General features: G+C 41.8%; 3 protein-coding genes across 3 annotated transcripts in view; all 3 read left to right on the plus strand.

Annotated features, from left to right (window-relative positions):
• The first annotated feature begins 1770 nt into the window (after window positions 1-1770).
• On the plus strand, window positions 1771-3149 carry LOC111634450. Its single transcript, XM_023379220.1, has one exon. It carries the CDS (start codon window positions 1895-1897, stop codon window positions 2975-2977), a length of 1083 nt encoding a protein of 360 aa, XP_023234988.1. The 5' UTR covers window positions 1771-1894; the 3' UTR covers window positions 2978-3149.
• A 2029-nt stretch (window positions 3150-5178) lies between these two features.
• Window positions 5179-6231, plus strand: LOC111634434. Its single transcript, XM_023379202.1, has one exon. The coding sequence runs from the start codon at window positions 5179-5181 to the stop codon at window positions 6229-6231; it is 1053 nt and encodes a 350-aa protein (XP_023234970.1).
• A 148-nt stretch (window positions 6232-6379) lies between these two features.
• LOC111634435 overlaps window positions 6380-10983 on the plus strand; it is a gene marked incomplete at its 5' end in the record, with an annotated part of 14260 nt that continues 9656 nt past the window's right edge. The window contains 2 exon segments of the mRNA XM_023379203.1: window positions 6380-6868; window positions 7548-8484. Of these exon segments, the coding sequence (XP_023234971.1) occupies window positions 6380-6868; window positions 7548-8484 (1426 nt within the window).

The following is a 10983-nucleotide window of genomic DNA, read 5'->3' on the forward strand; positions in this document are numbered from 1 at the left end:
AATTGAGTTGCTTTTAGGTGAGAAAAAAAATAAACAACTTACTAGAACAGTTTTCCCATCTGACATCTCAAATACATTTGGCTTATCTTGTAGATATTTTCACACACTTAAATAATTTGAACTTACAATTGCAAGGTTCTGGAAACAGACATTTAGAAGGCATTGCAAATATATTTATCTTTGATGATAAACTTTGTGCCTTTATTTGCAAACTTCAATTATGGATAGGTAAAATTGGTGAAAACAATTATTCTGCATTCGTGACATTAAAATCACTTGATGATAAAAAGTATGGCATGATGTTTTCTTGTATGTTTGCCCTAATCAAGAGTCATCTGCAAATGTTGGCTGATAAATTCAATTATGACTTCCCCGAATATTATAACAATACTAAAGTAATGTTGACCAAAAACTGATTTGCATCCCTTTTAACGCTAATGCCGAAGAAGTTGCAGAAGAAATCCAAGAAGAGCTTATTGAATTCTGAAATGATAGGAACTGTAAGGACGCATTTGAATCTGAATCTCTGGAGCAGTTTCAATGTAAAAAAGCAATTTCATACACTAAAATTCAAGAAATTGCCTTGCGCTATCTTATGCTTTTCTCCACAACTTATTTATGCAAACAAGGTTTTTCTGCTTTGCTGGTAATTAAAAACAAGTCCAGGAATCAATTGAAAGTAAGTGATGATATGTATAGCTTTGAGCAATAATATTAACCCCCAGGATTATCGAACTTGTACAGAAGATGCTAGCTCAAAAATCACATTGATACAAACAGAATTTAATTTTTACTAAAAACGTTATGTTTTCTATTATAATACCGTTAAAGCATGTTACTCTTGAGTTTAACGATTACTAGAAAGGTTGCAGCCATCGTATTCAGCCCAAAACATAAACGGCAGACCATCAAGTGATGCCATCTGGCAATTCTGGATGGTCAGTAATGGTGGTCACTACGTCTAGCATGGCGAGTAGATGATCGGCTTAAACTTCTTCATTTTTTTGTGTTTGGGGTTAAAATTATGACTTATTTTATTAAAATAGTGTTTATTTAAGCAGTTATGAATAATATTGTAAAGAAACAGATGATTTTAATCCAAAAATAATTTAATTATTCAATTTTTTAGCAAGTGATGTAAAATTTACATATATTTGCCTTCATAATAGCTTATCTTAAGGTAGGTTTGTTCTTCCACGGCATCTTCTCCATCAACAGTGCAATATGTTTGTAAATTTTCTAAAAATTAATTTTCTGAATTTATATAAGCCACTACTTCCCTCGACAAAAGTGTGAGGTAGTCCTATCATCCGATCATACGGTAGGAGACACCACACTAATTAAAAATAATTATTTAGTGTTATTAAACGTCCTATAAATACTTTAAAATAGTTTAATTACCTTTACTGGTAATCCACGATGTTAAATGTATCTGCCCCTCGATGTGGGTTCCTGTCCGTGGTGAGGGGACCTCCCAGAGATGGTTTAGAAACTCTTCTTTACCATCCCTGGGATCTGAACGCCCACCCACGTGTTTGCCGTGCGTGGTATCCCGTATGCCGGAAAGGGGGATCCTGGTAGTTGAGGGGCAACATAACGTCCCCAACACACTGCTTTGGCCCCTGCTTCGGATAAACGGGAGGCTCAAATCAGGCTCCGTTTGAGTCAATCGGCTGGTCGTTGAGTCAGTTTTGACCTCGGCTTGGAGTCAACCGATCGATGCAGACCGGGCGGACATGTCATACAAGATGTGCTCTTCTTGACTGCATTGTGAGGGTATAGCTCCTGGGAAACCCTGGTGTGACGGTCTATGGGAGTCTCCCATGTGACGGCATCCCCTTGTTGGGCCCCATGGTGGGTGGGGTCACTAGGAGCTGAATTTTAAAATCTAAATATGGATTCATTAAAACCTAAAACATGTACTGATGCATTACCACCAGCCTACCTTATCGTTCATGCCATGGGAGAAACACCCCTATCTAAACGCTCCCCTTTTTTGATTCAAAAATTGTTTGAATCGACCGTTGGGAATCTGAAAAAAATTCAAAAATTGAGGTCAGGAGATCTACTTGTAGAAGCAGCCTCCCCTCAACAGTCAGCAAAGCTTCTGAAAATGAAGTCTCTAGGAGACATAATGGTAACCATCACACCACACACAAATTTGAACTCATCACGTGGTGTGATATCTGAAAGTGATCTGATGTCTGAGGATGAATCGGATATTCAGATCGGTCTTTCAGACCAAGGTGTCACTGCTGTTCGACGAATTTCAATCCGTCGAGATGGCAAGTTGATACCAACGAAACACCTTATTTTGACTTTCAACAAACCAACATTGCCATCTTCTGTTGCGGCAGGATATCTCCGTTGCCCAGTTCGCCCATACATCCCAAACCCGCTACGTTGCTTTAAATGTCAGCGGTTTGGACACTCCCAAACATCATGCAGAGGAAAAAAAGCATGTGCACAGTGTGGAAATGAAGACCATGAGAGTAATGAATGCACAAGTTCTCCATGCTGTGTGAACTGCAAAGATGCTCATCCTGCCTACTCTCGGAAATGCCCTTCATGGCAGAGAGAGAAAGAAATTCAGCGATTGAAGACTATTAATAATATATCCTACCCGGAGGCACGTCGTATGGTCACCTTAAATACACCAGTGAAACAAAAGACATTCGCTGCTGCTCTGAAATCCACAAAGACATGTGGAGTTCAGACAGACATTTCTGTTTCACCCGATGAATCTCTGACTCGCCATGAAAAATGTCTGCTGATACCATCTACCAAAGCAACAAAAAAAGAGAATAACAAAGCAAAACCACTCATACCTAAAACAGGGGTAACAACTAGGAATGTGGGTTCCAAAAAAGGCAGTAAGAACCCACTTAATAAACAAAGAATAAAAGCAGCCCTGTCTAAAACTAAAAAATCAGAGATTCAGTCTATGAGCGAGTTCTCTGACTTCTCTGATGAATAGAATAATAAGGGGGTGACACCACCAGCATCACCTCCAAAAGAAAAACCCCCTGTGAAATTAAAGCGGAACAACCTTGCTAAAAATGCTGCCTCAAACACATAATGAATTATAAAATAATCCAATGCAACTGTCGTGGTTTCCGCAACAACTTCTCTGACATTAAACACTTGACGTCATCTACCTCATCTCTCTGTGTGGCACTCCAGGAGACTCAACTAAAACCTGGAGAAAATATTTCTTTAAAAGGATTCAATCTTTACCGCAAGGATGATGATAGCCACAACCGTGCCAGTGGAGGTGTGGCTATTGTAGTTTCAAATCACATCCCATCCTTGCCGGTACAAATCACCACTAATTTGCAAGCCGTGGCAGNTTACTAAAGTTGTCTTTCTGGCGGTTCGTTATATCGGTAAAAATGTATTCGAAGGACGTGTGACTATTATCCTACAAATGTTACATACCTTCTCTTAAATGTATCCATTGAGACATTAAGATCAAGATCTTGTTGTAAAACTCTGGATGTGGCAGAGATTTGCCTGACTGGTAGATGCCAGGAAAGCGTTGTCTTCAGCTGATGTTCTCCGTGGTCTACCAGTCGATTTCCCCGGAGACAGGGAATCCATCTTCCGATGGCGTTTTATTATTCGAGACACTGTTCTTTTCGATATCTTGAGAATGTTGCTAATGTCGGCAATGGTTTTTCTGTCTGCCTTGTGTCTAATGACAAGTGATCGTAACTCCATAGTAATGGCTTTGGGCATTTCAAACTGATTACTCCAGCATGAATTATTACTTTTCCTATCCTGTCTTGTTACTTCTTCTAACTCGTGAATTTGCTAAATTGTCAAACTGACGGAATAAATGCTGGAGATGACAAAGGTTAGGATATGTAGTGCAATTTTATTATTTGTTTGTTCGGTGGGTTATTCGATCGTTTTTATCGTCGTTAAAATCGGTTAAAGTAATAAGTGAGGGGGTAGGTTCGGTTCGGACTCCACTTGCGGTGATCTTTCAAGTTACTCTCTATCGTATAACAATTTGAGGTTTGTGTTAATTGGCACGTTAGTCTGTAACTGGCCCCCTCGATGTGGGTTCCTGTCTGTGGTGAGGGGACCTCCCAGGGATGGCTTAGTAATTCTTTTTTACCATCCCTGGGATCTGAACGCCCACCCACGAGTTTGCCATGCGTGGTGCCCCGTATGCTGGAAAGGGGAATCCTGGTAGTTGAGGGGCAACAGAACGTCCCCAACACACTGCTTTGGCTTCTGCTTGGGATAAATGGGAGGCTCAAATCAGGTTTTGTTTGAGTCAATCGGCTGGTCGTTGAGTTATTTTCGACCTCGGCCTGGAGTCAACTGATTGATGCAGAGCGGGCGGACGCGTCAGTCTAGATGTGCTCTTCTTGACTGCATTGTGAGGGTATAGCTCTTGGGAAACCCTGGTGTGACGGTCTATGGGAGTCTCCCATGTGACGGCATTCCCTTGTTGGGCCCCATGGTGGGTGGGGTCATCAGGAGCTGAATATTAATCTCTAAATATGGATTCACTAAAAACTAAAACATGTACTGATGTATTACCACCAAGGGATGTCATTTCTTCCAATCAACCCACCTACCTTATTGTTCATGCTATGGGAGTGTAAAGTACTATATTTAGTTTGTTGCTCTACAACGAATTTTTCTTTTCAAAGAGCCAGGACCTAACGGGTACTTTACGCGGGTTCGCGTTTGTTAGTTGCCAGGCCCCTTGATGTGGGTGCCTGTCCGTGGTGAGGGGACCACCCAGAGATGGTTTAGAAACACTTCTTTACTATCTCTGGGATCTGAACGCCCACCCACGTGTTTGCCGTGCGTGGTATCCCGTATGCCGGAAAAGGGGATCCTGGTAGTTGAGGGGCAACATAACGTCCCCAACACACTGCTTTGGCCCCTGCTTCGGATAAACGGGAGGCTCAAATCAGGCTCCGTTTGAGTCAATCGGCTGGTCGTTGAGTCAGTTTTGACCTCGGCTTGGAGTCAACTGATCGATGCAGACCGGGCGGACATGTCATACAAGATGTGCTCTTCTTGACTGCATTGTGAGGGTATAGCTCCTGGGAAACCCTGGTGTGACGGTCTATGGGAGTCTCCCATGTGACGGCATCCCCTTGTTGGGCCTCGTGGTGGGTGGGGTCACTAGGAGCTGAATTTTAAAATCTAAATATGGATTCATTAAAACCGCAAACATGTACTGATGCATTACCACCAGTTTACCTTATCGTTCATGCCATGGGAGAAACACCCCTATCTAAACGTTCTCCTTTTTTGATTCAAAAACTGTTTGAATCGACCATTGGGAATCTGAAAAAAATTCAAAAATTGAGGTCAGCAGATCTACTTGTAGAAGCAGCCTCCCCTCAACAGTCAGCAAAGCTTCTAAAAATGAAGTCTCTAGGAGACATAATGGTAACCATCACACCACACACAAATTTGAACTCATCACGTGGTGTGGTATCTGAAATCGATCTGATGTCTGAGGATGAATCGGATATTCAGATCGGTCTTTCAGACCAAGGTGTCACTGCTGTTCGACGAATTTCAATCCGTCGAGATGGCAAGTTGATACCAACGAAACACCTTATTTTGACTTTCAACAAACCAACATTGCCATCTTCTGTTGCGGCAGGATATCTTCGTTGCCCAGTTCGCCCATACATTCCAAACCCACTACGTTGCTTTAAATGTCAGCGGTTTGGACACTCCCAAACATCATGCAGAGGAAAAAAAGCATGTGCACAGTGTGGAAATGAAGACCATGAGAGTAATGAATGCACAAGTTCTCCATGCTGTGTGAACTGCAAAGATGCTCATCCTGCCTACTCTCGGAAATGCCCTTCATGGCAGAGAGAGAAAGAAATTCAGCGATTGAAGACTATTAATAATATATCTTACCCGGAGGCACGTCGTATGGTCACCTTAAATACACCAGTGAAACAAAAGACATTCGCTGCTGCTCTGAAATCCACAAAGACATGTGGAGTTCAGACAGACATTTCTGTTTCACCAGGTGAATCTCTGACTCGCCATGAGAAATGTCTTCTGATACCATCTACCAAAGCAACAGAAAAAGAGAATAACAAAGTAAAACCACCCATACCTAAAACAGGGGTAACAACTAGGAATGTGGGTTCTAAAAAAGCCAGTAAGAACTCACTTAATAAACAAAGAATAAAAGCAGCCCTGTCTAAATCCAAAAATCAGAGACTCAGTCTATGAGCGAGTTCTCTGACTTCTCTGACGAAGAGAATAATAAGGGGGTGACACCACCAAGATCACCTCCAAAAGAAAAACCCCCCGTGAAATTAAAGAGGGACAACCTTGCTAAAAATGCTGCCTCAAACACATAATGGATCATAAAATAATCCAATGGAACTGTCGTGGTTTCCGCAACAACGTCTCTGACATTAAACACTTGACATCATCTACACTATCTCTCTGTGTGGCACTCCAGGAAACCCATCTAAAACCTGGAGAGAGAATTACTTTAAAAGGATTTGATCTCTACTGCAAGGATGATGATAACCACAATCGTGCCAGTGGAGGTGTGGCTGTACTGGTCTCAAACCGCATTCCATCCTTACCGGTACAAATAACCACTGATTTGCAAGCTGTGGCAGTCAGAATTTCTATTGGAGTAACTGTCACAGTTTGTTCTATATATTTGCCACCAGATGTCAGAGTCAATGAGGATGAATTAGATGTCTTGGTTGAACAGCTGCCAACACCATTCCTTTTACTTGGTGATTTTAATGGCCACAATCCTATGTGGGGTAGTCCCGACATTAATCGTCGTGGCAGAGCCATTGAGAGATTTATAGGCAACCACCAACTGTATCTATTTAACACTGGAGAAGTGACATATTTCCATGCCCCATCAAGAACCTTCACTGCCATTGATCTCGCATTAGCAACTCCGAATCTGTTTTCAGCATTTTTCCCCTCGATGTGGGTTCCTGTCCGTGGTGAGGGGACCTCCCAGAGATGGTTTAGATACTCTTCTTTACCATCCCTGGGATCTGAACGCCCACCCACGTGTTTGCCGTGCGTGGTGTCCCGTATGCCGGAAAGGGGGATCCTGGTAGTTGAGGGGCAACATAACGTCCCCAACACACTGCTTTGGCCCCTGCTTCGGATAAACGGGAGGCTCAAATCAGGCTCCGTTTGAGTCAATCGGCTGGTCGTTGAGTCATTCTTGACCTCGGCTTGGAGTCAACCGATCGATGCAGACCGGGCGGACAGTCAGACAAGATGTGCTCTTCTTGACTGCATTGTGAGGGTATAGCTCCTGGGAAACCCTGGTGTGACGGTCTATGGGAGTCTCCCATGTGACGGCATCCCCTTGTTGGGCCCCATGGTGGGTGGGGTCACTAGGAGCTGAATGATTATCTCTAAATATGGATTCTTTAAAATCTAAAACTTTTACCAAGGCACTGCCACCAGAGGAGGTAAATTCCTCCAACCAACGAACCTACCTTATTGTTCACGCTACAGGAGAAACACCTATGTCTAAACGCTCTCCTTTCTTAATTCAGAAACTTTTCGAATCAACTATTGGGCATGTCAAAAAAATCCAAAAATTGAGGTCGGGAGATCTACTTGTAGAAACCACCTCCCCTCAACAGTCAGGAAAACTTTTGAATATGAAGTCTCTAGGAGACATACAAGTCACTATCACGCCACACACAAGTTTGAACTCATCACGTGGTGTGATATCTGAAATCGATCTGATGTCTGAGGATGAATCAGATATTCAGATCGGCCTTTCAGACCAAGGAGTTACTGCTGTGCGACGCATCTCCATTCGTCGAGATGGCAAGATAATTCCTACAAAACATTTAATCATCACATTTAACAAACCAACAATACCATCTTTTCTTACCGCAGGATATTTGCGCTGCTCGGTTCGCCCATATATTCCAAATCCGCTGCGTTCTTTCAAATGCCAGCGATTTGGACATTCCCAAACATCCTGTCGAGGCAAAAGTTTATGTGGACAGTGTGGAGTTGAAGGTCACCAGAGTACTGAGTGTACCAGCACTGCATGCTGTGTAAACTGCAAAGATGCCCATTTTGCCTACTCACGAAAATGCACTGTATGGCAGAAAGAGAAAGAAATTCAGCGATTGAAGACTGTTAATAACATATCTTACCCGGAGGCACGTCGCATGGTCACTTTAAGTGCACCAGTGAAACAGAAGACATTTGCTGCTGTTCTGAAATGCACAAAGACATGTGGAGTTCAGACAGACATTTCTGTTTCACCAAATGAATCTCTGACTCGCCATGAAAAATGTCTGCTGATACCATCTACCAAAGAAAAAGAACAAAACAAGACTAAACCAATCATACCTAAAACAGGGGTAACAACTAGGAATGTGGTTTCCAAAAAAGCCAGTAAGAACCCTCTTAATAAACAACGAATGAAAGCAGCCCTCTCTAAATCCAAAAAATCGGAGACTCAGTCTATGAGTGAGTTCTCTGACTTTTTTGACGAAGAGACTAATAAGGCGGTGACACCAACAATGTCACCTCTAAAAGAAAAAGCCCCTGTGAAATTAAAGAGGGATAACCTTGCTAAAAATGCTGCCTCAAACACCTAATGGATTATAAAATAATCCAATGGAACTGTCGTGGTTTCCGCAACAACTTCTCTGACATTAAACACTTGACATCATCTACCTCATCTCTCTGCGTGGCACTACAGGAGACTCATCTAAAACCTGGAGAAAATATTTCTTTAAAAGGATTCAATCTTTACCGCAAGGATGACGTGCCAGTGGCGGTGTGGCTATTCTGATTTCAAATCGCATTCCATCCTTACCGGTACAAATAACAACAGAGCTGCAAGCTGTGGCAGCCAGAATATCTATTGAAGTAACTGTCACAGTTTGTTCTATATACTTGCCACCAGATATCAGAGTCAATGAGGATGAATTGGATGTATTAGTTGAACAGCTGCCAACTCCATTCCTTTTATTGGGAGATTTTAATGGCCACAATCCGATGTGGGGCAGTCCCGACATCAATCGTCAAGGCAGAGCCATTGAACGTTTCATAGGCAATCAACAAATGTATTTATTTAATACTGGAGAAGTGACATACTTTCATGCCCCTACAAGAACATTCACTGCCATTGATTTGTCCTTAGCTAGCCCAAACCTGTTCCAGCATTTATATGGGAGGTTGGATCTAATCCACTCTCTAGCGACCACTTCCCAATATTTCTAAAATACGAGGCAGAGAAAGCTGTGAAACAGCCCGTCCACCACGCTGGAAACTGGAAACGGCAGATTGGCCTGCATTTTCCTCTTTGGCTAACATCACTGAGGAAATGGTCAATACTGCTGATATCAATGATGCAGTTGCATTTGTCACTTCTACTTTTATTCAGGCAGCTGAAAAAACAATGGGAAAGACATCAACTAGATATCCATAGCACCCGTAACCATGGTGGGATCAGAATTGCGAGGTAGCATTTAAAGCACAAAAGAAAGCATGGGGGATTTTTAGAAGATACCCCACTGCTAGAAATTTGATTGCTTTTAAAAAAGCAAAGGCAAATGCCAGAAGAGTTAGAAGGCAAAGCCAAAGGGATTCTTGGAGGAAGTATGTTTCTAGCATAACATCTTCCACTAGCTCAAAAGCAGTCTGNTATATATATATATCTATTTATTTATCTTTTAGCTTTTTGTTCGTTCTTGTTTGTTATTAATATGTATATATTTGTTTCTTGTTGCTGTTGTTTATTTATACATTTATTTTTGTCATATGTTTGTTATTTGTGAAGTTTATAATTATCTACCATTTGTTATGGCGCAGCTTAGTTTACATGGCTCTTGTGCCAAAAAACCAATATTAACCTAACCTAACCTAACCGTTTTCAGCATTTTCATGGGAGGTTGGATCTAATCCACTTTCTAGTGACCACTTCCCAATATTTCTAAAATATCAAGGCAGAGAAAGCTGTGAAACAGCCCGTCCACCACGCTGGAAACTGGAAACGGCAGATTGGCCTGCATTTTCCTCTTTGGCTAACATCACTGAGGAAATGGTCAATACTGCTGATATCAATGATGCAGTTGAAGTTTGTCACTTCTACTATTATACAGGCAGCTGAAAAAACAATGGGGAAAACATCAACTAGATATCCAAAGCATCCGAAACCATGGTGGAACCAGAATTGCGAGGCAGCATTTAAAGCACAAAAGAAAGCATGGGGGATTTTCAGAAGATACCCCACTGCTAGAATTTGATTGCTTTTAAAAAAGCAAAGGCAAATGCCAGAAGAGTTAGAAGGCAAAGCCAAAGGGATTCTTGGAGGAAGTATGTTTCTAGCATAACATCTTCCACTAGCTCAAAAGCAGTCTGGGATAAAATCCATAAAATCAATGGGAAATACGCTTCTCACTCTCTGTCCATGCTGGAAAATAATGGCACAATAATCAGCGATATACAGGTTATTGCTGATACGTTGGGTGAAACGTTTTCTACTTCATCCAGCAATATTATGTATTCGAGAAGTTTTCAGGCTTATAAAGCCCAAAGTGAAAAACAGGGTTTAAACTTTCACTCCTCATCTAATGAGGAATATAATGTGCCATTCACCAGCATAGAACTACGTACAGCGATGTCTCGCTCGGGGAATAGTGCTGTAGGCTTGGATAAAATCCACTACAGCATGATAAAAAATCTGTCTAACAATTCTCTTTGTAATCTTTTGAATCTGTTTAACAGAATATGGACAGAACACACTTTTCCTGACTCTTGGAGGCTATCGATCACTATTCCCATTCCCAAGCCTGGTAAAGATCACAAGAATCCCTCTAATTACAGACCAATCTCTCTGACAAGTTGCCTGTGTAAACTCTTTGAGAGGATGGTAAACAGACGTCTGATGTATCTCTTAGAGAAAAATGAATACTTTTCACCACATCAGAGAAGTTTTCGTAGGAACAGAAGTACCACTGA

The sequence above is a fragment of the Centruroides sculpturatus genome, unplaced genomic scaffold (assembly GCF_000671375.1).
Source record: "Centruroides sculpturatus isolate CEXI.00-Female unplaced genomic scaffold, Cexi_2.0 scaffold781, whole genome shotgun sequence".
NCBI lineage: Eukaryota > Metazoa > Arthropoda > Arachnida > Scorpiones > Buthidae > Centruroides > Centruroides sculpturatus.

Excerpts from the sequence above, each read along its gene's own strand:
- LOC111634450 (XM_023379220.1), top strand. The coding sequence starts at position 1,895 with ATGGATTCATTAAAACCTAAAACATGTACTGATGCATTACCACCAGCC.
- LOC111634434 (XM_023379202.1), top strand. The coding sequence starts at position 5,179 with ATGGATTCATTAAAACCGCAAACATGTACTGATGCATTACCACCAGTT.